Source organism: Tauraco erythrolophus, chromosome 28 (assembly GCF_009769465.1).
Source record: "Tauraco erythrolophus isolate bTauEry1 chromosome 28, bTauEry1.pri, whole genome shotgun sequence".
In the NCBI taxonomy this organism is placed as follows: domain Eukaryota; kingdom Metazoa; phylum Chordata; class Aves; order Musophagiformes; family Musophagidae; genus Tauraco; species Tauraco erythrolophus.
Genome location: NC_141492.1, coordinates 2,971,398 through 2,996,685, shown reverse-complemented (window position 1 = coordinate 2,996,685; position 25,288 = coordinate 2,971,398). Strand labels below are relative to the sequence as shown.

Below are 25,288 nucleotides of genomic sequence, written 5' to 3'. Positions count from 1 at the left end.
GAGGTTCCTGCCCTTTCCACACTCCCTTCTCTTGCCCGTTACCCCTCAGCTACCCTGAGAGAAGTATTTGTGGGATCAAACTGCGGAATTAAACTCTGTTGTAGCTCTCCAATTTTTTATAATTACGGTTCATTAATGAAATCCCCTTTTGCAAAGGTAAACTGGAGCAGGGAAGCGTAGGAACCTCAAACCAGCCTTGCTATTGCAGAAAACGTAGCCACGAGCCATGTTTGAGCTGGGAAGTCCTTTGGAGGAGAGACGGGGGCTGCTGCTGGCACCCTGGAGCCACAGGGAGCGAGAGGAACGGACGCTTCACTCGGTGTTTTGTACTTGGGAGAAAATAAAAACGGCCCTACCGCGGTTTTGCTTCACAATAAAAGCGTTCGTTAAAACCGTGTCGGAGTTTCCTTGTAGCGAGGCTTCACGGGGCGCCCGAGTAGCCCCGGAGCCGGCCCCTCCGCTCCCGGGACGGGACCGGGCGCTCCCGGAACGGGACGCTCGCCGGGACCGGGCGCTCGCCGGGACGGGCACTCCCGGGACGGGACGCTCGCCGGGAGGGGGCACTCCCGGAACGGGACGCTCGTCGGGACCGGGCGCTCCCGGGACGGGACGCTCGCCGGGACCGGGCGCTCCCGGCCCGGCCGCAGCTCCGCGCCTCGCCCCGCTCCTTCCCAGCCACGTGGCGGCGGGCGGCGCGCGCGACTGACGTCACCGCGCGGCGCCGCGCGAAGGTCACGCACGCCGAGCTCCGAAGATGGCGGCGGCGGCGGGAGCCGGCGGCTGCCGGGTGAGCGCGGGGCGGCGGAGGGGGGACCCGCTGCCTTCGCCGAGGGCTGGGCCGGCTCCGCGCGGTGCGGATGCGCCGCGGGGCCGTGGCGGGGCGGCGGGAGGCAGCGCCGGCCGCTCTCGGCGCCCTGTGAGGCGCGGCCCGGCCGGGCCCCGCGCCGGGGGTGCCGTGAGGGGGGCTGAGCTCCGTGGCGGTGCCGCGCCGGCGCGGGGAGCCGCCGGGGCTCGGCGCTGGGCTGGCTCCGTCCTCTCCCCTCCCTTCTCACCCCCTGCCCGGCAGCAGTGGCGCGGCCGCGGGCCCGGAGCGGCTGAGGGCCGGACCTGCCCGCCCAGGCCCTGCCCCAGGAGCCGTCCGCCCCGTGGTGGGGGTGCCGGGGGGCGGGGGGCAGCTCCTCTGCCGGCCTCAGCGCCCCTCGTGCGCTGCCAGCAAGCTCAGCCCGGGCCGCTTCAGCCCAGATCGCGCTTGGAGCTCCCAAGGAGTCTTCCTGGAGCTGCTGAGCTGCTCCACCGATGGCCTCTTGCAAGGTGGAAATCTGAACGTGAGTTTTTCCCCTGTGCTGAGCGGGGGAGTAGATACGTGAACCGAATGCAGAGATTCTGGCTTTAAAAATCACTTTGTAGTGCGACGTGCTTTGAAGGTGGGTGAGCTTCGTTTGTGCCCAAAGCTAAACGTGGGATTAAGCGTTTCTGCTCAGTAGCGTGGAAGGAACGCGCCTTTCGGTCGCATGCTGCAGTCGGTGAAATCCAGCGGGCAGTCTGCCCCGAGTTTTCATGCAATTCCTACAGATCTTTAAGGCATGCATGTAATATCTCGGGTTTTCTTGCTTGCTGCAGAGCCTGGCCTCCGTGGGTTCGAAGATGGGCTCTGGAGAGCGTTTCCTTGCTTGGTTTAAACTTCAGAGTTCAGCAATCCGGCTTAGGCTGGCAATCACAGAATCCCAGCATGTCAGGGATTGGAAGGGACCTCAAAGGATCATCAAGTCCAATCCTCCTGCCAGAGCAGGACCACCTAGATCAGATCACACAAGAACGCGTCCAGGCGGGTTTGGAACATCTCCAGAGAAGGAGACTCCACAACCTCTCTGGGCAGCCTGTTCCAGTGTTCTGTTCCCCTTACTGGGAAGAAGTTCTTCCTCATGTTTAAGTGGAACCTCCTGTGTTCCAGCTTAGATCCATTTCCCCTTGTCCTATCATTGGGTGCCAGGGAGAAGAGCCTGGCTCCATCCTCATGACAGTCACCCTTTCCATATTTATAAACATTAATGAGGTCCCCCCTCAGTCTCCTCTTCTCCAAACTAAAGAGACCCAGCTCCCTCAGCCTTTCCTCAGAAGGGAGATGCTCCACACCCTTAATCATCTTTGTGGCCCTGCGCTGGACTCTCTCCAGCAGTTCCTTGTCCAATAAGTAAGAGAGAGCTGAATTTAAAAGCTGTGACTTCACAGAAGCGTAGAAACCAGTGGGTTAATGTATGGCATGTCTTTGAGCCAGCAGGATTTGTGGGGCAGTTATGCCATTGCTTCTTCTTGGAAGTAAAGTCTGGATTTAGCTCGTGGCAGTTGGCAGCACCGTCGCTGATGCCGCAGGACCGGACAGTGCAGGTCTTTATAAACATTTTCAACATGCAGGAGCTTGGTAAAGTGGTGGGCACGTTATTGTGAGCTCGGGCCCAAAATTAAATATTCTCAGCCTACCAAGTGTTTTCCAAAGACTTTTAATGGTAAAGCCCATTTGATTTATCCGTGGTTTGTTTTCTGGGTTTTTTTTTTTGCTTTTTTATTTTTTAGGGTGAGCAGTTTGAGAGACAGTCTAGTAGAGAAAGAGCTTGGGTTGCACAACTTGGTAACGCAGTCCCATCAAAACCAGAAGGTTAGTTTCATAGAATCATGGAATGGTTGGGTTGGAAGGGACCTCAGAGACCGTCTAGTTCCAACCCCCCTGCCATGGCCAGGGATATCTTCCACCACACCAGGTTGCTCAAAGCCCCATCCAACCTGGCTTTGAACACTGCCAGGGATGGGGCAGCCACAGCTTCTCTGGGAAACCTGGTCCAGTGCCTCACCACCCTCAGAGGGAAGAATTTCTTCCTTATATCTAATTGAAATCTCCCCTGTTTCAGTTTAAAGCCATTGCCCCTTGTCCTATCACTACCCGCCCTTGTCCAAAGCCCCTCTCCAGCTTTCTTGTAGCCCCTTTAGGCACTGGAAGGTGCTGGAAGGTCTCCCCGGAGCCTTCTCTTCTCCAGGCTGAACAGCCCCAACTCTCTCAGCCTGTCTCCACAGCAGAGGTGCTCCAGCCCTCGCATCATCTCTGTGGCCTCCTCTGGACCCGCTCCAACAGCTCCATGTCCTTCTGGTGTTGGGGACCCCAGAGCTGAACGCAGCACTGCAGGGGGGTCTCACGAGAGCAGAGCAGCGTGGGCAGAATCCCCTCCCTCGCCCTGCTGCCCACGCTGCTTTGGGTGCAGCCCAGGACACGGGTGGCTTTCTGGGCTGCCAGCGCACGGTGCCGGCTCATGGTGAGCTTCTCATCTTTTACCTGAGTGGAGGCCAGGGAGAGGTCGAATAGATTTTCCCAGAGCGTGGGAAAGAGGAGCTAGGTCAGTGCTGAAAGGCCATTTTAAGGGAGTAAAGACAAGAATCCAGGAGCTCTGCATAGTCTGCTTTCAGGACAGGGTGGTGGACTGCAGGATTAGCCACGCGGTGCAAGAACGTGCAGCTTGTGATCTCAGCAGGGTGCAGCAGAATTTCCCGGTGATCGCTCTGTGGTGAGTGTGTCTCTTCTGTTCTGTGACTTGAGGCAAAAGGTGTTTGTCTCCGACTTCAGGCAGCACAAATAACATGCAGAGGGATCCTGGCTTTCCTCTGCAACTGGGAGAAAGCTATGTTTGGAGCCAGTTTTCCTAGAAAAAACGCTACTATCTAGCTTCTCATCACTAACAGCTGTGTCAAGTCAAAGAGGGGTTTACTTGTGCATCACCATTTTCATAAAAGCAGGGTTCTGTGAAGCACGTGCGCTTTCTCAAGTGATTGTGAAAAGCACGTTGCCCTGTTTTGGATTGCAACTTTGGTTTTGTCGAAATGACCTTGGAAACACGTGTAGCGCTGCTCAAAAACACAGCAGAGTTCCTACCAAACCAGCCTCCAGGGTTTCTTGGCAGCACTTAGTCCCCAGAAGGCTGGTGAATATTATTGTCTGTTGGCAGTATTCTTTCCTTCCGTGGCTCTTCAGGACTGCTGTCGTCTTGTACGGTGCGCTAACCTGACCTTACGTTTTCGTTGCAGAAATGTCTCATCAGTGGCATGTGGCTTATATCCAGAAGATACCCAGTTCCTGCAGTCCACAGGGGTACAGTGTCTGGAATCAGCAGACCTGTTTTAGAGACTCATCAGGTTGGTTAATGGCTGATTTTTTGTTTGTTTCAGGCCAAAAGTGGTTTCCCATTAGAGTAGAGATCTGTTAGAAGTGGATATGTTTCCGAGAGGCATCAGTTCTAAGTTGAAAGTTTCCACTTTTTAAGATATATCTGATGAGCTCAAGGAATTTTGTGGCAGCTGAGTCCAAGTGACAGAGTTCAGGAGTGGTAACTTCATCTGCCAAATTGTTTAAGCTTTAACCAACCTCTGGAGTTAAACTTCCTCTGGAGAAGCATCTTTTTTAGTGCCTGTGTAGATGTACTTCACGGGGCATTAGAAATGCGTTGGACATTTGGCTTTTTTTTTTTTGGTTTTGAGGATAAGCTGTTGCTTTTTCAAGGTAGATGAATGTTTTTTACCACATTTAATACGTTAGAAGTGACCCTGTGCTTAGCTTAAGTAAATCTAGCTGCTGGCTTTGATACTTGTAAATTAATGTCTCTCTGGATTCTGCAACACGTAATGATTTTCTTCAGTCTAGATGCTACTCTTCTGGAGGAAGAAAGGGTTTTATATCAGGTTTTGTGGAGAACATCAAACAGGAATTGGCGAAAAACAAGGAGATGAAAGAAAGTATTAAAAATTCCGAGATGAAGCTAAAAAGCTAGAAGAATCTGATGCGCTTCGAGAAGCAAGGAGGAAATATGTAAGTCTTCCTCATGAATTCCTTGAATGTTTTCATTGCCCAGCCTCTGAGCTGTTACTGTTCTGAATGTGAATTCGGATCTTTCTGCAAACGAACTGTGACTGTTTTTATGTGATGTTCTGCTTGGCTGTAAATATGACTGGTAAATGGATGCCTTAGAGTGGGGATTTATTTTTTTTTTTTAGTGAAAAATCTTTCCAGCAGACCCTTGACTGGATTTCCTGAATAACGAGCAGATAAAATAACAAGATATTAAACTTAATGTTGGCAGTATTTAAATACTTCTGCATTCTTTGAAGAATTATGAACAGCAGTACTTGCACAAGTGAAATGCTGGCACTGGCATGACTTGGTGTTCCTCAAGTAGCGCGGTCCCTACTTCTTTTTTCCCTCAGTTACAGTGTTGATGGTCTGTGCTACGTGCTAAACTGGTTTTGAGGGTTTTCTGTCCTCATAGTTACATGCAGCATGGTTTTTTTTTTTTCCACAGAAAACCATTGAATCTGAAACAGTGAAGACCTCAGAAGTGATTAGAAAGAAACTTGAAGAAATAACTGGTACAGTTAAAGAGGTAAAACACGGCTTTGGAAAAACCTTTTGCTAAGGCAGTTCCACTCTAAGGTTCTGTATTTTGTGTGCATTTGAATTATCACCCTGTTCTGTCTTGGTGAAGGGTGGTTGCTCTTCCAAAGGTGATGGTTGTTTGGAATCTTCAAGGCCAGAGTTGTTAACAGAACTGCAGCCATAGTGTGTGACAGATTTCTATTCAGTTAGTGTGTGGTCAGTGATTCTTCTCAGACTGGGAGGCTGGAGATGGTCCATATGGTTCTGGTACTGTCCAGCAGTAAAAAAAGAGCCTCAAGGTGGTTCTCATGCAACATCATACCCAGTGTATAGATGAGGGTTGGGCAGGAAGTTTCTCTTTCTTGCTGTCTTTGAATCTTTCTTGTTGGAGCTCTCGTTCTTCTGGGATTGGGGTTTTTGGGACTTGTCTGTTTTGGGATCATTAGTGGGGCAGGTTGGGTGTTGTTTGGCGAGTGGTGAGCAGTTACACTGTGCATAGTCTCTGCTCTGCTCCTTCGCTCTCGTTCTGTCTAAACGTGCTTTGGTGTAGCAGCTTAACTGCGTGTGTGGTTATGAGCTGGACGTAACGGTCTGCTAGTGTGGACATAACCATTATCTTTTCAGTGCTGTTGAGGGTTTTGTAAGCATCTTTATTAGCCAAATCCTACTGAAAACCAGGGAAAAGCATTTGGTACCATTACCTCGTTGTTTCCCTTCCTCTGAGCTTGTAGCTTGTGACCCATCCAGCATTGGTTACCTGCTGCCAGCGAGATTTCTGAGGTCCTCAAGGATCTGATGGTGTTGATGCCCAATGAAAGGGTCACCAGCTACTGGCAGAGTCCTTTTAACCTCTTGCATACGAGATCCTGGCTCGGGGAAAACCTGCCGAAGTGATGTATATGAAGATGGATTGAGAAGAGCATTTGCTAATTCTGCAGGAGGAGCTGCGTAGCAGAGAGCTGTCTCAACCCCTTCTGTACCTTCTCTTAGGAAGCAACAAGTACCTGATTGCTTCAAGGGAAAGGGCTGGGGTGTTTTAACTGTGACATCATTGGTCCTTCTCTTTGATGTCAAGAAAAATACGTTTTTTTAAAATCTATGAGTAGCAGCTATTACAGATGCATATGGTCCCACGAGTAGCCAGAATTATTGTTGTGCCCAGAGGTGTTGGCTAATGCTGCAGTGCCAAGCCACGGTGTCCTGCCAAGTCTCCCCAGTCACATGTAGCTGTGTGTTCATCGTAGGTTTGGTTAGTCTCATCATGTGTGCATTGGGAGACCTGCAGCATTCACAAAGAGGACTTAATTTGATTAAATTTTCACTTTAAATGACCTCTTCTTTCCTATTCTCTTTTGTTACAGAGTTTGGATGAAGTAAGTAAGAGCGATATTGGCCGAAAAATAAAGGAAGGTGTGGAAGAAGCAGCAAAAACAGCAAAGCAGTCTGCGGAATCGGTGACAAAAGGAGGGGAGAAATTAGGGAAGACAGCAGCCTTCAAAGCTATTTCTCAGGTACGGGAGTCCTTAGGGCCCAGCGCTGTGGACACAGCTCATTAACATGGAGGTTACGTGCAGGTTTGTGCTGAGTGTGAAATTAAATGCAAAACTCTGATAGCAAGACCTTGTGAGTCATTGGAATAAGCTGGTAAATTTGAGAGAAGTGTTTTGCAGGTGTAGCATCCACTCAGCAACCCTAGAAAAGTGTTAAGTCTCGAGCAGCTGAGCTTCTGCTAAAATGTGTTGCAGGAAAAGTCGGTTGCTGTGCTCGTGGAGTAGGATAGCAAACATCTTCTGTAGACAGGTACTGGTGGTGCTCTTGGGAACTGCTGATTGACAAGCTGACTTGCATAAAGCTCTCCTTTTCTAGAAAATACATAAGGGCTCATGTGTTTTGATGTCAGCCTAAGAAAGTGTTGCCCTTGACTGGTTTCTCGTGCCTCCTCTGAAGCCTTCCTGTAGGAGGAGACACCAGACCAGCTGCAGTATCAGTCGCACCAGTCAGTTCCTCTCTTTCTGTGGTTTTAATAAGACATCACCTGCTAAAAGTCACTTCTACTGTAGCTGCAGATCACGTTATACACCATTTTTTTGATTTTTCTGTATTGAAACCTGTTATCTTACTCCAGCAGCCTCCTAATCTAAGAACTGTTTGTTCTTTCTATGAAAGCAGGCTGCTAGACCAGACCTTATAAGCAGGCAGTGATTTTATAGCACCTTAAAGTAAATTTTTGGAGGCTTAAAGATTTGTTTTCCCTGTAGATGAATCAACCTTTTGATCCGTTGTCAGATTCAAGTTAACTGATTCACAGAGCTTTTGTAGGCTGCGAGCAGTTCTTGTAGCTTTGTTGCACTTTCTGGTATGTTCGTAGAATTTAAAATATTCAGTCTACTGCTTCAGAAGACCAAATATGTTATCTTAGAAATTGTAGTAGCAGTCTCATTTTGAGATCCTCATGGCTTCAGCATTTAGGAGATGTTTTATTTGTATAATCTAGAGCTAGATGATGTCCACGGGGGCTTGTGTCTTGTTCTGTTCTCTGCCAGGTCCCTCAGCTGGTCTTTTATAGGCAGTAGGAACAGACTGAGCTTTGGAACTTTTTATTTCCTTATCCTTGATGTTTAAAGTCACTTAAATTCCAATTTCTGCTTCATATCAGCTGTCTGGCATCTATTCCGTCTAGACCCTGAGCACTGCTGTGACTTTCTTTAGGAAGGAGTCACACTGACTTTGGGTAGGGGAGGATGGCTCACGCTGGCAATGCTGTGTTGGACCCTGTGTGTGTTCTCCAGAAAATTCCTGCATAAAATAAAGTTGAGAAATAACAGCCCCCATAAAGCTGCATGAGGCTTCGGGCTAGATAACCTACATGTCCTCAATAAAAACGCAGATTGGGAAAAAGCTGTATATGGGGTATATATAAAATCCCTTTCTGCCTGCGCGTGTCTGGCTGTGATGGGAGAGTGGACTTGTCGTGCAACTGATCTTTTGTAGGTGCAGTCATTAGAGAAAATACTGCTCAGAAGTTCAGTAGTAAAAGTAGAGCAGCCAAGATGAAGGGGAAACACTAAAAATACCTTTTAGTCCCAATCTCAGTTGGAAGCGTGTGGCAAATTCCCAGCAACGGTTGTGGTGGGATGCAGCTTCCTCTTGGCAGAGTCTGAACTAAGGAAGTGGCTGCTCACTGACAGATCAGTCCACGTTTATCAAGTCCTTTTTCCTGATGTAGCCTCACCCAAGAGGGAGATTATCTCCCACCTCTCCTTTAGTATAAGCTGCACTACTGGGTTTTTTTTCACATCTCTTCTCTGGCAAAACCCAGTTTGCTTCAAAGCTGTTTTCTCAGCTAGAAGATGTGTGGAATTCTATAAAAAGTGAGGCTCCTTTTTGTTTTGAGGAAAGCAGTACTTCTCTTTGTGCAAGCTTGGGCCTAGAACCTCGACTTTATTGACCTTTCAGGTGGCTTTGCAGTTACTTTTTGGTGTCCTGAAGTCTCTTTTCCCCTGCTTTTAGATACGAGGAATCATTCTTCCTTCTGCCTGAGGCTTGTCATTCTGTCAGCAGCTGCTGGGGGCTGATGTGCCAGCCTTCCTCTGACTCGATTTGTTCCAATTTCAACTCTGTAGAAGTTACCCCTTATCAGCCATCAGGTTTGACTGTGTCCATAGCTTCTACTATATTTGCTTTTTTTCTTCAGGTTAATTCAACACAACCATCCATTTGCTGTCCTAGACTGTTAAGTTCTTAAGCAGAAGGCCGTGGTACTGGTGTGATTGTCGATAGACACCAGCAAAGAAGCATTTGCTTATTTTTTTCTTCTTTAATTTTTATTTTTTTTTCCTTCAACAGAAGTGATTTTCAGTTTTTCTGAGAAACAGCGGGGGGAAATGGTAAATGAATCTAACAGGGATATTTTCCTTTCAGGGAGTAGAAACCGTTAAGAAGGAAATAGATGAAAGTGTTTTAGGGCAGACTGGTCCTTACAAACGTCCGGAGCGGCTACGAAAAAGAACGGAATTCTCAGGCGAGAGGATTAAAGAGGAGCGAGTATTTGAAGCTAATGAGTACGTATTGGGTGTAATTTTGAGTGAATGTTTCTGTGTGCAATTTGATAAAGTCTTTAAAACTTAACTACAGGTCAGGGATGGTTAAAATCCAAATGCTGAAGCGAGGCTGTGGGGTGAGGCATGACCTAGCAGAGCAGGTGGGTCTGAGAGCAAATTCTCAGCATAAGTTGATGATCCTGAATTTTCTGATAGTGAAACTGGGCAATTAAAATTATACAGTGGGTATACAACGTTCTGACGTGAGATTTTTGCAGCCCTGAGGAGAAGGACTTGGGGTGTTGGTTGATGAGAAGCTCAGCATGAGCCGGCATCGTGCGCTGGCAGCCCAGAAAGCCAACCGTGTCCTGGGCTGCATCCAGAGCAGCGTGGGCAGCAGGGCGAGGGAGGGGATTCTGCCCCTCTGCTCTGCTCTCGTGAGACCCCCCTGCAGTGCTGCGTTCAGCTCTGGGGTCCCCGACACCAGAAGGACACGGAGCTGCTGGAGCGGGTCCAGAGGAGGCCATGGAGATGATCCGAGGGCTGGAGCACCTCTGCTCTGGAGACAGGCTGAGAGAGTTGGGGCTGTTCAGCCTGGAGAAGAGAAGGCTCCGGGGAGACCTTCCAGCACCTAAAGGGGCTACAGGAAAACTGAAGAGGGGCTTTGGACAAGGGTGTGTAGTGATAGGACGAGGGGCAATGGCTTTAAACTGGAAGAGGGGAGATTTCAATTAGATCTAAGGAAGAAATTCTTCCCTCTGAGGGTGGTGAGGCACTGGACCAGGTTTCCCAGAGAAGTTGTAGATGCCCCATCCCTGGCAGTGTTCAAGGCCAGGTTGGATGGGGCTTTGAGCAACCTGGTGTAGTGGAAGGTGTCCCTGGCCATGGCAGGGGGGTTGGAACTAGACGGTCTTTGAGGTCCCTTCCAACCCAAACCATTCTATGATTCTGTGATTTTTGACTTGGGCATGTGTTACATTTTCTCAGTTCTAACATCTTGCTATTGAATTACGTTTGGCAGGACCTTTGCTTTCTCTGCTGCCTTGCTCCACGTAGTTGTGTATCATTTCTGTGGTGTGTCAGCCTCAGTGGCACAGCGTGCCGCAGTGATACTTGTCAGGGTGTCCTTTTTATTCTCACTCGGAAAGTTATTCGTTCACAGCACCCATCCCATGTCTTCTGTGCTTTCTAGGGAGGCCATGGGTGTGGTGCTGCACAAAGACTCAAAATGGTATCAGCAGTGGAAAGATTTCAAGGACAACAATGTGGTCTTCAATAGTAAGTGTTCCAAAGACAATGGAGTAGCACATTATTTCCCCTGTTCTGTTTCTTGCTGTGTTGGATCTGATGCCATCTGTGCAACTAGTCTCAACATCATGCAAATCATAGCCATTTTTCTGTTGTTGTAGCTGTTGCTGTGAGGTGGTGTGAATGGGAGGTGGGTGTAGCTGACAACACTGCAGCTTTTCCAAGCTGCTCCATCTGTGTCCGGACCCTTCCCTCAGTCAGGCATTGTTTTTGATCAGTCCCTGCTCCCTGTGGGTACCAAAACCTGCTTTTGCCGTTGCTTAAAGAGAACAGAATTCTGTTCTTTTTTTCTATTTTTCTTTTTTTTTTTTGTTTCTAGTTAGATGCACTCTGGCACTGGGGAGAGGCCAGGGCACGCACAGCGTGCATGTCACCAGGGAGAGGGCAGGCAGATCTCTTCTTCCTGACCTTGAGCTTATAACGAGGAAAAATCTTGTATTCAATGAGCTGGTTTCTGTTGTCATCTGCTTAGAACTCTGGAATGTGTAAGACTTTACCTCCTTTCTGTTCTTATTGCCAAACCTAAAAATACTGAATATCTGTACTGCAGTGGGCAATAACTTTTGATAGATATCTAGACAATTAATGTTTCTGAAAGGCATAAAGAAGCCTGAGACCAGAGTCCTTCAGCAAATCAAAATAATCGCTGCCAGCGCACTGCAGGGTAAACGACTTGTTAAGGAAAAAAAGATGGTGTGAAAGCACAGCATAGAATTAACTTTGGATTGTGGTTCTTCCCAACTTCTTTTGAAGCAGAGCTCCTTGGGAGGCATCCCAGAATGGTGTTTTGCATCCCGTTTGTTAGCCTTTCCAAGGAGAGATGCTCATAGCTCCTAAAACTCCCCACGTGTTGCCTCCCTGCCCCTGAGCCATCTGCACGAGCGCCGTGCGTTCTCCAGATTTCACGCGTGTTTCCACGACTCTGGGTTTGCCACTCGGGCGACGCTGCAGATGTGGCTGTGCCAGCCATCACGGTGTGTGCTCTCCCTCATGTGCCACCTGTACCAGGAACGCTCTGTGTTTTTTGGAAGGGATGTAAGCTTCAGGGCAGGATTCCAATTGATAATTGACGTGGTGGGAAGAAGCTTCCCTGCAGGGCCCATTGTCCTGCCTCTACCTGCTGCAGTTCTCGTCCACCTCGTGATGTCCAGAGACAGATAATGGGTTTGTTGAGCCCTTAGTTTGTTGCAACAATGCCACCTTGCTTCAATGGCTTTTTTTTTTTTCCTTTATTGCTTCACCCCCTGCCCTTCTTTCTGCCTTGGAGATTTTTCTTTGCAGTTCTCCTTCCCCATCGATAGCTTCTGTAGTTTTGTGACCTGCTTGGCTTGCTTTCTTGTCAAGGTTGGGAAGTACATAGAGCTGCTTAAAAACTCTATCCTTACTGATGTCTGGCTATTTTATTACAAATTGGCAAGTTCTAAGGTCTGTTCTTGATTTTCCCCTCCCTTAACCCCAGTTAAACTTTCTAGTGTTGGTTTCATGTCGCTATATCCTGCTACCCCTGGTAGCAGACTGAATCAAGACGTGCAAGCAGACTGTTACTGGTGTAAGCAAGCCTGGTGTGTTTTCTGTCTGAAAACCTGCATAGAAGGTCCAGAGTTTCTGGCAGCTGAAGTTAGAGAAACCGTCATTCCCCTAATGACAGTTATTGATAATTAAGAACATTGCAGTAAAACGAGGAGAAAAGTGGCTGTTGAAATCGAAACTTGTTAATCAACAAAGAGATTTAGAAGAGAACTCATGGGTTTAATCTGCATGTTGTTTCCTAATTCAGGAGTGTAGCGGAAGGACCCTGCTGCTCATGTCTCCTCTCCTTTCAGGGTTCTTTGAAATGAAGATGAAGTACGATGAAAGTGATAACGCATTCATTCGAGCTTCCAGAGCTGTCACAGACAAAGTCACTGACTTAATAGGTAATGTTTCTATAAAATTAGGTAAAATTGCTGTAAAAGTGCACCTCCAGCCTTTTAGCTCTGTTCCTAGTGACTGTTAGTGCTGTTGCTCTCCGTGTGTTACTAACCTTTGGGAGAGATGCTGGAGCTGTGTGATGTTTCGCGTGGATCATTATCCAGTATGATGCAGCGTGGCAGCCTGCTACTGGATCCCAAGTGCAGTGCGATGACAAGTGCTTGTTGGGATAAATCTCAAGGTTAACGTAAAGTCTGCAGTTGTTCCCAGGTGACTCTTCCTTCCCTCTGTCGTATAACCAAAGGTCTTGCTCTTGTTTTCTGGTGAGAGTTGTCATACCACCAGTCTCACTGAATTGTTTCATTAGGTGGATTGTTCTCGAAGACAGAAATGTCCGAGGTTTTGACAGAGATACTCAAAGTGGATCCATCGTTTGACAAAGATCGGTTTTTAAAGCAATGCGAGCGCGATATCATCCCCAATGTCTTGGAGGTAAGGTGGGGGTAGTGTGATGCCTTCATTTTGTTTTTGTCCTTTGCTGTAACGTGGAAGATTTTTCTTTTAGTTTTCTGATGCTGAAATTAAAAGGTGGGACAGTATTTGCTTCAAGCATCCAACTTTGCACAGAACATGAGATAACCTTGAGAAAAGGAAGTTGGATCCCACAAAATAATTTAGTTTAAAACCATATTTCATAATTTAGTAAGGCTAGCAAATTTTTTTCTGGCCTCAAAACCAATTAACCATCTTCTTCCATGAGAAATGATATGGGCATCAAAGGGATCGAACCAAAGTAGGTGAATGAACAGGACTGGTCAAGTGATGATAGCAGATATTGATAAGGGAAGGAATTTGATGTGCTACTGGACTCTAAATGATCAGTGACTGCTTGAGAAGAAGAGCAGGTCATGACAAATGGTTCAGTGAACATAGTTCTAGCACAAGTCAGGGAAGTACGTGGAACTTTAAAGTGTAAAACCACTCAGACGAGAGGTGATGAAGGATGTGACTTCAAGTATAAATGGATGTAGTTCCTCTCACTGTAACTGTATGTCAGAAAAGACGGAGTGGAAATAGGGGATTTGAAAAACTGCAGCAGGAATTGTTTTGAGAGATTTGTGTGAGACTGGGAAAACCGAGGCTTGAAGAAACAGATGCTGCGAGAGAGCAAAGTGTTATTTTCTCATCCTACAATGCAGTGCAGTGAGTGATCGTATCTCAAATCGATGCGTACTAATACACAGGTAGGAACATTTATGATACTCCTAGTCACGAGGTAGCGTAATAGGATGAATGAAAAATACTTTGATGCTGACAGATGCAACATCCAGATTGGTGGATAGTTAGGTTTTGTAACTGCTGTCTTTGTAGAGACTGACTTGTGTATCAGATGAACTGTAGTGTCGACAGTGAAATAAGACAGACCTGTCACAGTGAATCTGCCTTTTCCTAACAGTGCCATGTCACTGAAGCAAGCTGCAAAAAATGGGCTCTTGGAGAAGGAATTTTTCACAGGAGAGGTTTTATTTCAAACTGTAGGCAGCCAGCTTACAGATGCCATCAAGTACGAAGATTTATAGGCGTTATCTTGAAAAACACTCTGCCATGTACAACTATCTTTATTTTGAAATCTGCTGAACTCCCAGCATCTGTCTTGTTATGAATTCCAGGTGTTTATTACACAGTGTTTTAAAGATAAACCTTCTCATGAGTTGCAGCGTGATCCTTCTCTTCGTTCTGTCCCCTGAATTTTTCAGTCTTGAAAACTGTGGATCTACTTCTGGTTTGTTCTCCTGCTTCTGTTAGATCCCACCTCCCAGGATTTCTGGTTAGCGTGAGTTCTGCTGACTTTTTGGACAGGAAGATTTAAGATAGCTTTTATCTTAATTATCAGAAGGTTTATGTACATCTGTCTCAGCACGTTTGTGCTTATTGCTCTTTCTCTTCGAAACCTGTCCTTCTTCAGGGCTTCACAAGATGTAGGATTTAAAGTAGTTTACTGCTGGAGGTGCTGATAATTTCAACTCTCTGATATAGGAGGTGTTTTAAAATCTCATATTTTGTTTGATTTTTCTCTTTTAGGCTATGATGTCTGGAGAGCTTGATATCCTCAAAGATTGGTGCTATGAAGCAGTAAGTAGAGCTACTAAAAATGTCTGAAAAGGTTATGATTGTCCCTTGTAAGGAGGTGTGTTGGGCTTTCTTCGCTCGCAAGCTGTCCAGCTGTTGTATCCATGATACTGCTTCCCTGCTTTGCCCAGCTGCTTCCCCACGGAACATGTTCATACGACAAAACACCAGTGCCAGTCAAGCGTACATGCTGGACTTCTGCAATGGTCTGGTTTAAGAAGAGACCTGTTTAGAGACAGGTAGGGAGTCAAGAGCTGAACTCAAACTAGTCTAACTAGCTCCAGTTCCACACTGCCCTGCTTGATTTGGATGGGCTTCAGTAGAGCCTATATCCCAGGTATGGGCTGAGAAGGTGCAGAGACATTCAAACTGTCCCAAAAAGGTGATGATTTTCTGCTTGCAGAGTCAAGCTGTCCCTAGAGCTACCACACAAACACAACTCCACTGCAATATCCCAGCAAATAATCCTGGCAGACTGGAGTTTTTAAAAAATGACAGCATAGATGATCTGCAGCCTGGATAATCTCACTGCAGAAAACTGAATTTATTTGGAAGATGGTGGTTTTGTTTTTGTACTGGGATAGATTTTTAGCATTGGATCTGTTTCTTGAAGCAGTGAATATGAACAAATTATGATTCAGTGATTGTATTATTGTCCACTTAACTTCGTGAAAGCTGATCATTTCCTGACAACATAGGTGGACATTTGTTCTGGTCTTTGCTCTGCTCCAAAATAATTGTGGTGTAGGCAATGCAGAGCCATAGTTCTTCTGTTTCTAAATAATTTAATTGCTTGAAGTGAATGTTCTCCTTACTGATCACCACCACCAGAGGGCTGGAAATGCGCACGCTGGAAGAATATTTAATTTTTTGTGATTAACATCTTTGTAACAATATTGCGGTATGTAAGAGTAAGATATTGAAAGCAGTCTGAAAGTAAAGAAAGCTCTTTATTGGTTCCTGCAGCCTTTGAAATGACACCATGGAATTCCTCTCAAATCTCTAGAGGGAAGTAGCAGATTCACTGCAGTTTAGAAGACAAAAATCAAATCCTTCTAAGATAGTTGTAGTTATAAATTAAGCTCGTAAGTCAAGAATCATCCGTAAAATAAGCCAAGGGAGGAAATGAGAGTCCTCTTAATGAAAATCCAGGAGATAAAGGCACTTGATCAGAATCATACCACAAGCGTTAAGTTTGATACTGGTCACAGAGGTGTTGGAATACAAACCAGTAAGGCAAAAACTTTTGTTGAAGTGGCAATTTTACCAGCCAAGCTGTGGGTTGCTGCCAGCCCGCTGACTTCGGTGTCGTTTGTGGCTCGTAGAGCTGTCTCTGCCTACTGTCCTCAGAATCCCTGATCTGTAACTCCAGCTTCACTCCAGTGACTTTGCCAGTAACTTCTGTAGGATATTTGCATTTAAATGCTTGTGATGAAGGTTAGAAGATCCATGGTGGGCAGGTAGGTGGGGACTGCCTCCTGTTTGTTTATACCTGCCAAGAATATGATGATAGTGCTGGAAGCAAGTAGAAATTTGCTATCCCCAACAACAGTTCTCGATGCATAAATAATGGAGCATATGTGCATGTGCCTAAAAGGAGCCAGAAAGTGCTGGTCTGCCTCCAGGGTCTGGCTGGGTATTAGGAAAATAGCTTGGTTCCCAGACTGTTTCTCCTGTCCGCTGTCGAATCAGAGTCATAAGGGCTTTGGCTATAGGTGTCCATACTGTGTTGTGAACGATGGATCTTCTGTTCTCGCCAGGGGAGGTGGGAATTTTAGTGAGAATTAGGTTACATGGAGCCCAGAGCATTTGATGTAGCTGGTACCTTTCAAGACACGTGTTCAACATATTTGCAAAAGACTGACTTTTGTTCTGATCTTTTTTGGTGGTTCTCTCTGAGCAGAAAATCCCTTTTTCTTTGTGACGGAACTAATTCAAACGTGTAACACAAGTTTGTTGCTTCGTTTAGACTTACAGCCAGCTTGCTCATCCGATCCAGCAAGCCAAAGCCATGGGTCTCCAGTTCCACTCCAGGATTCTTGACATTGACAACATTGATGTGAGTGTCCTTTTCTGTATTTCACCTTGGGGGATGAATTAGAAACTCATGACCTGAGGACGGGTTTTGTTCTTTGCTCCAACTGCTGGGGTTTTTTTGCCTCGTGCTACCCTGGTATTTGCCATTTCTGCTGACAGAGGAGCACATCACCACTGCTGGAGGGAAGAGCCCATGGGACAGGTTCGCTGCTGTGCGATCAAGCCTAAGTTACGGCGTTGTGGTTTGTCTCCTCTCTGCCAGGGCACCTTGGTCTTAATCACCAGCGTATAGGCTGAGAAAGGCTAATAATAAAGGCAAACAGCACTGACCCAGCGCTTTCATGATGGGCTTTGTTGGTGCTTGATCTGGATGATAATGCTCAGAACTTCTGTGACTCGAGGCTGGGCTGTGCTGGAGAGGATATTAGGGAAACTTGACTGCTGTTGTGATGGCTCTTGATGAGTGGGGAGGTGATGGCTGTGAGTGGAACTGTTGCCTCCTTAGGAGCTGTGGTGGTAGCTGGGAGCTCAGGCCAGATATCTGCGTGGTCGTAATGCTCTCAGTGTTCCCTTTATCGAGGAGCCGGAGATATTCCTGCAATACTTAGCAGTAAATCTACACTAGTACTTCCATTTAATTAAGTCCTTGGCGTCATCAGTCACCAGCCGCCAAGTTTTCTTTCAGAACTTTCTTTCCTGCAATGGCAAAGGTATCTCAAAGAAATTGTCACCTTTTGTCAGACCTTTCATATCCCGTAACCAGAGGGATGTGCGAGGGGAGGAGGGGGACAGGGCAGCTGTTCACCAAGGCGTTAGAACACGCGTGGAAATAGTCTGAAGTCAGATCAGCTGTTTGCTTTTGTCATCAAAGGTGCTGACTCAAAGGCAGCAGCATTCCAGACACGTTTTCTGTTGGAACCAAGTGTTATGGCATACTTGTCCAATGTTCTGCAGCTGGGCAGTGTTAGCCTCAATAAAATTATAAGCTGGATCCATTCAGACAGTTACCGTAAAGCCAACTGCAGGGTCGCTCCTGTAGGAACAGACAACATGCAGTTATTTCATAGGGGTCTAAACCCAGCGGGGATCTGGTCCAAGGTAAGGAACTGGGGGATTGGAAGCTTTCAGGTGGAGATGAAAATGGAGCATGGTGATGAAAGGATGCTGTTCCAGATGTTACTGGGTATATTGGCTGGCCAGATGTTTCTTACTTACCACACCTCTGCAAGACAAGAAGTCAGGAATAATTTGGCAGCCATCATGGAGAACCCAGAGGACAAAATCTGGTGCTGTTGGAGGTTTGCCGAAAGGAGAGCTACTGATGGTGATTTTTCTCTACCTGCAGCTCTGTGCAGGAGTCTCTTTTTGTGCCCACATCATTAAAAACCTGGAGTTGGGTGCAGGAGAGCTCCAGATGCATCTGAGCAAACGCCCATAGTGTGAGAGTTTGATGAAAGGACGGTGGGAGCTGACTTGATTAATGAGGGAGGGATTAATTCACAGGGAGCAAGAAGATCATCTGCAGGGCATCTCCTAACCCAAAAAGCTAATGCCTGGTCCTCTTTCTAGGACTGTTTTGCCTTTTGGCCTTGATAGGCTTCTGGTTTTCTCTCATCTGTCTGGGTTCAGAGGAAGCTGTTCCTGCCTCTTTGGTTACTCTGGATGTTAACTGCAGGCATGTGCCAAAGGAACAGGAAAACTTCTGTGGCATCTGCAATTCTCTTGATTATCTTCAGCGATAAATAGCGTGTTCTAAGAAAATTAAAGCTATGGAAGTAATAAACACGATTGCTTTTTTTCTGAGCATCTTATTTAAATTAAAAGCTTTTCTGTACTGTTGATGTCGAGGAGATTCAATTTCGTTGTATGGTAAATAACTTTTTTCCTCTGTAGGTGCTAATTAGTACAGAGCTGTGCATGGATTCTGAGGGATGCGTGGATCTGACTTGTTTTAGATATGTGTATTTTCACGTGAAGTTTCTCAAAAATATTACATCATCTTAGCTGGAAAACGATAGATACAGCACGTAAATGAGTGTTTCTTGTTATGCCGTCCGTATGGCGAGAAAAGGGGATAAGAGGGTGTTGCGTGTTTTAAATTTTTAAATGTGTTTCCCTAGAGGAGATTTATGGGAGCACCTTGAGTGATCTCATCCAGAAAAACAGTTCAGTGAGTTTGGAAAAAAAAAAACAACAAACATTTAGAAGATTTAAGGCAGTTCACGTGCTGCAAGGTTGGCAGTGTTAAAATTAAAATCAGATCTTTCAAACATAAGCATCTGAGCTCATGTTCCAGGTACTTGCTTAAGTGCTCTCTGCTTCACTAGACATCTGCTGCCTTTAAATTTAGTGGGATTTTTGATCCTTGATATTTCTTAGGACTATTTATTTAGCTGCCTAAATGTAGTTTTAAGTATGTGGCTTGTGAAATGGGGTTTCTGAACTTGATGTGATATAAATACTGTCTTGATTATCAAGGTTTTTTTGGGATCATAGCACTAAAAAATAGAGCAATAGCAGTAGGGAAGTCTTGTTGCCTGTAAGGGATACAGCCTCGTCAGTGATACGGTCCTCCTCCTCCTCCTCCTCCTTCAAACCTACCTGCAGATTTTTGTTGTCCAATTATCCATGCCAAGTGGTGTCGTATAAAATGTCTGTCATGGAAAATGGTCTGACAAAGAGCTGTGAGATCTGGTTTTCGATGCTTGGGTGGAAGGCATTACGCAGGCATGAGTCAGGCTGGTTCCAGAAATACAGCCTGGACTGGGCTGGTGTGAGTTACTGCAGAGCAAGGGAAATAATTCCCTTGGATTAAGCAAAGGAGCATTGCTGAGTTTTCCTCAGGGGAGAGTAAAATAGGAATATTTCTATATATATATACACACCTTTGTGAATTATGGCACGGTTTTGTAGCTGTCTCTTGTGATCCATTCTTTATGATGTGATAAAATGCAATGTTTCTGAAACAATCTCTCGTATGCAAAAGAGTATCATCGTGCTGCCTTAAGCTTGAGGTACAACCTTTTTGGATAACACAGCCAGTAACTGGAATTTCTGAAGAGCAGGATACCCTGTCGCATACTGCGTTCCCACAAAAGAGGCAGGAACAGGGTTGTATTTTTTGAGTGCTTTGGGAAACAAAACTGAATTCGTCATTCCTCTTTGCATTTCGGTTAATAAGTTCTTTGAATATTTGATGGAGTAACCTTAGAATAGAGGAAAAAATCCTCAAACAAAAGGTTCTCACCATGAAGTCTTTCTGTTACTTATTTTTATCTAGTTCAGTTGAAGATTCATTTAAAAGCAAGAGAAAAAACTTCAGTTGTACTTTCTTCAGAAAATGTCTTTTTTTTTAAGAGCAGGGTTTCTTTTGGTTTTAGTTTCTAATTTAGAAATAATGGAACAGAGCTCGTTCATATTTCCCAGATTTTTAGACTTGGAAAAACCATGAAAACTCTCAGAACAATTTTGGGAAAGCTTTTAAGTACAGAGAAGACTTCTGGGAAAATGCTGTGCAATAATGTCTGCAGTGTCTGTATTAAGAGAGCAGGTATAACCTGATTAAAATAACTGGATTAGGCTTGGGAGTAACTGGGATCGTTAGCCGTGTCAGGCCGTAGCAGTCGTGTTGAATACTTGATGCTTTTACAATAATCTGCAGAAATTGTCTGTTTTCTAATGGAATTTCCTTCCATTGCAGCTGGCTATGGGGAAGATGATGGAGCAGGGACCAGTGTTAATCATCACTTTCCAGGCTCAGGTCGTGATGGTGATTAAGAACCAGAAAGGGGAAGTGGTGGAAGGTGATCCGGTAAGTGATGCTCCAGGGCTGCTCACGTGTCCCCTGGCTCCCCTGCCAGCTCCCTGTTTTTAGGGATTCATCAGGATGCATCTAGAGCAGGGGGTGTCCGTACGTGCTGCGCTGACAAGGATGAATAATGTTGCATCTTGGGGGTAAGGTCCTGCTTCAGCTCAGTGTGGGCTATTTAGTCCTGTGAGACTCTTCAAGTGTTGCAACCTGTCAATTGAGAATTATGGGATACGAGGAGAATCTGAAAATATCTAGAAGGGACAGAGAAAGGGGTATTTGAAATTCACAGTGAGGAGAGGAGCTGGAGCTAGGACGACCAGCAGTGCTTTCTCTTCCAGTTGCTGTGTGCCTGGCCAGCACACTCCCTGTCCACGGTTATCTCCTGCGAGTTCTGCTCCTTTGGCACCCTCTGGGACAGAATGGAACTGTCCTGCCGTAGATGAAAGCTCCATCACGCAGCTTCCATGTGGTCCTGTTCTTTTTTTTTCCTCCCTTTTCCTTCCATTAAGGGCACTGTAAGAACAGAGCATGAAGATGTTTGGCAAACAGGGCAGGGGCTGGAGTTATTTAAGTCATTTGCTGAAAAAATCTCTGTGAACAACTGGAAGCAGACGTTCCTGGTTTTGGCTGCTGCCTCCCTGCACTAGTACAAAATATCTTTCAGCACCACAAGCCTTTATTTACTGAAACTCTCCCACGTCCAGTTGTGTTCAACGCTGTACATGGTGCAGGCTTCTGATGGGAACCTCTGACGCAGGGTGATTTGTGCAGCAAATCTCTGGATCTCCGTGGATTGTGCTTCGCTGTGGTTCAGCTTTTAAGGCTGTGAGTCCAGCCTGCCTGCTCTGTCGTGAGTGATGCTAAACCGAGCCTGGCAGATGTAACCACAGAACATTTTTGTTACCAGGGTTAATGGCACAGCAGGCTTGAGGAGCCCTCGTGTTCTCTGGAATACCTTTTTTCTCAAGCGGCTCGCTCTCCAGACAGCCCTGGCTTGCTTTGTGTCTGGGCAGTGTTTAAGTAGCTTAATGATATATAATGGGGGACATTGTGAGATCCCTGGAGCTGGCAGTCTCTAGCAGACTTCCATTAAAATTAATACATGTGTTTAATAAATATTGGCTTTTTGCAACCATTCTCTTCAGTCCAGGCTGTAAGTTTACAAAAAAAGGGACTAATTTTAATGATGGGGCCCATCTGGACTGATTTACAACCTGTCACGTCAACTGCAGGGGAGGAACAGCTGATATAGTGATTTCTTGCATTAAATTACTGCATTCCTAGAAGATAGATATTGATGTGATAATTATTGAACAGGATATCAAAGCCTGTTTGCTGTCTGATTTCTCTGGAGCAGCAATAAATCAAGGAGACGCATTAAAATTCTCCATTGGAAACAAAACTTCAGCTTTAATCAAATGTCAGATGCAGACTGGCTGGTAACTATGATTTGGTGTTAACTGCTGAGCTGCTCCTGTGGAGCAGTGAACAAATGACCTTCTAGGGACAAGAAGCCTCAAACTGTAAACTCTCTCTAAATAAAAATCCTACGGTTGTAGCTGCTGCAGTATTTTACTTAGTTGCAGTTGTTCAAGTTCCTGCTGCTGTGCCACACGCTCACCCCCAGTGAGACGTTGGTCGGACCAGGCGTTGTGGTCCTTAACGTAGGGGATCCCCATGGAGCATCACGAAATCCATCTGGGAAAACGAGGCCTCCGCCAACCCATCGAGCAAGGCTGCGAAGCCAAGGGAATCTTTTTAGAATCAGGTCTTGAAGGACTGAGACAGGATGCTGTTTGTCACAGCAGGCTGTGGGATAAAAGGACAAATTTTTGCCTTGCACGCATGGCCGTGATAGAAACCTGCCTTTGGGAGTCACAGATGTTTGCTGTCCCACTTTCTGGGAATATATGCAGCAGCATGCACTGTACGTTGTGGATTAAGATGTACCCTATTAATAATAGCACCAGCTCAGAAACCCAGAAATCTCTCTGCTTTGGAAACACGTAATTTTTATGTTTCATCACGTCTCGATTCCAGGAAGAAAGCTGTTCTGCTCGTTCAGCACTGTGTGCTGCGAGATGGCCAGCACCTCTAAGCTTGTCTGCTCTTCATCCCTCCAGAAATCCTGTGTTCAAGAATGTAAACTTGTCCAGGTGTAGCAGAGCTGTGGTGCTGAAGTGTGTGGTTCCATTGCCTTACGAAACAGATTTTGAAAATCACCAGTCATAAAAATCATCCAAATTAAGGTTGCACTGGCGATGTTAAATCAGTTGTTACCCACTTCATCTTGAGCTTATGCTTAGTGTTCTGTACTCAGGGAAGATCTGTTCGTGTTGCTGTGGCTCGTACAGGCAAAAGTTTTGTTGTTTTTCTTCTCTTGTTCCCTCTCCTCTTCCTTCTGACATATCCCAAACATCTGCATGACTCCGGTTCTCAATCACTTCGAACACTTGTGAGCAGAGCTGAAGCAAGTTAATCTTCTGAAACACTGAGCGAGAATAAAAGGACTTTATGATGTGTGATATTTCTAAAGCATTAGTTTTCTGATGACTGGTCTGGCACAGAAAGTCTCCCCCCTCACATTTACATACCTAAATTATAACCTATAAAGATTCACACATTCCATCAAAAGCGTAGTACTTAAGTACACATCTGGGAGCTGAGCCAGTGCTCAGTCTGATCCCACAGCGATACTTCCTTATCTGATGGAACTGCTCTCCGTGGTTAATGGTGAAATGATAAAATCAGAATCACCTTTGATTTGCAGAGTGGATCAGTGACGCTGTGCCAGATGTGGGCTCCTGCAGCCCGGACCCGGGTGGGCCGTGTCCCCTCTCTCCGGGGAGAGGCACAGCCTTTGTCACAGGTGCCTGCGGTGACTCTGCAGGGAGTCGTTTCCGTAAGACCGTGAGCGATGGCCTCAGGATGTGCTGAGATGTGGCTTTCATCCTCATTCACTCTCTGTGAACAAAACTGCTGCCGTTCTCATTACATGCAGGAAGGATGGAAAAGCATATAGGTGTTTTTTTTTTTCCAGTCTGGAACCCCGTACGGTGGAAGCTCTGTCTGTACTGCAAAGCTTTCACTGCAGAGCTGGCGTGTGTCTGTGGCTGAGCTTGGCGGGATCTGCTTTTCGTTGATCAGCGTCAGGTTTTTTTCACTCTCTGTCTCTTCTGAGACCTGGTGGTGATAATTCCTGGTTAATTTGAGCTGCTCAAGCTGAGAGCTGGCGATGCAGCCGTGGGGAGGGGATGCAGCTCACGGGCTGATGCCGGAGAGGCAGTTACAGCCGCAGGGAAGAACCTAAACTCGGCTGAGGGTTACAGAGAGCAGCACAGCCTGGAGGCTGATCCAATTTGAAACATTTATATTTAAAAAGAAGGTCAAATATTATCAAACTTGGCAGTGGTGCCAGTTAACGTATGTCAGCCAGAGATACTTGGAAACCTTAATTCTGGTTTTGGAAATCAAAAGTTTCTCTCTTCCTGACAGCGCTAAGTTTCTAACCGGAGATGTTGCTGGAGTGATCCTTATTTGTGAGCTTTGGGCTTAGAACCAGAGAGCCAAATCACAAGAGCAGTCTCTGGAGGAAGCGTGGAGCAGGTCCCCGTCTGCTCTGCGCTAGGAGGTCTGTGACCACCACGCACGCTCTAACGACAGGATTTTCCTTCCAGGACAAGGTTCTGCGGATGCTGTACGTGTGGGCGCTCTGCAGAGACCAGGACGAGCTCAACCCCTACGCTGCGTGGAGGTTACTGGACATTTCCTCGTCGAGCACGGAGCAGGTTCTCTGAGAAGAATTGCATCCGAGGGCTCCCGGTACTTCCCCCGAAGCGACGCCGTCTCTGAACTTGCACCAGTCTGCTGTATGATGGACTGTGGGAGAAGGAGGCTGGGCTGGCTCGTTTTGAGCAGGCTGTTTGGTGTGCCCTCGTTACACCAGTCCCTATAATGAACTGGATGAGTCTGACTTACTGGACGTATCTGCCTTACGCTTTGCTGTGTAGTGTCGCACTGTAAGGATGTACGGGAGATTCCAACGTGAATGGTCTGAGACACTAGCAGCTGCTGTTGGCTCCTTTTTTAATTGTGGCTGCAGGAGGCTGGTTTGGGTCCTGTATGTTTCCCAGTGCTTTCAGTGATGGACAGAGGTGGGTGTCGGACAGTGAGATGTGACAGGCCTAGTTCCCATCTCCTGTCATCCTCTGGTGGCCTCAGAGCATCCCTGAAAAGGTCTTAGAGGTGCTTTTAAGGCCCGTTGGTCTTGGCTGACATACATCTCCTGTACACAGTCGCACCGATAAGCCTTCTGTTGCTGCAGCGTCTCGCACTTTACCGAACCAAATACAACCAGGACTTTGCACGTGACTCTTTGTTGGTGTGGAGTCAGAGTGGAGGCGTTGGCATCATCAGGCAGGTTCTTGAGGCTGGTTGCAGGGGTGGAGTTTGCTGCCAGTGATGATATATTATAATATATATAATAATATTATAATATTTATATATCCACAGCTTTGCAGGGGGAACGTTGTTGTTTCTGGTGTTCTGTTCGTTTTGCCAGCCGGTACCGCTGAAGAGCGTCCAGCTGCATTTCTCTGTTGGGTTAATCTGGTGGTGTGGAGGAGAGAGGCTGTAACTGGC

General features: G+C 46.4%; 1 protein-coding gene across 1 annotated transcript; it reads left to right on the top strand.

Moving 5' to 3' along the window:
- Positions 1 to 741: 741 nt before the first annotated feature.
- Positions 742 to 25,018, top strand: TIMM44 (translocase of inner mitochondrial membrane 44). The gene is given in 14 exon segments (XM_086627648.1): positions 742 to 787; positions 4,069 to 4,176; positions 4,677 to 4,776; positions 4,779 to 4,846; positions 5,337 to 5,417; positions 6,772 to 6,921; positions 9,332 to 9,471; positions 10,643 to 10,728; positions 12,582 to 12,674; positions 13,037 to 13,161; positions 14,752 to 14,802; positions 16,769 to 16,858; positions 20,537 to 20,647; positions 24,325 to 25,018. Coding segments are annotated over 14 exon segments (1,356 nt in total). The 5' UTR covers positions 742 to 754; the 3' UTR covers positions 24,445 to 25,018.
- The last annotated feature ends 270 nt before the right edge of the window (positions 25,019 to 25,288 follow it).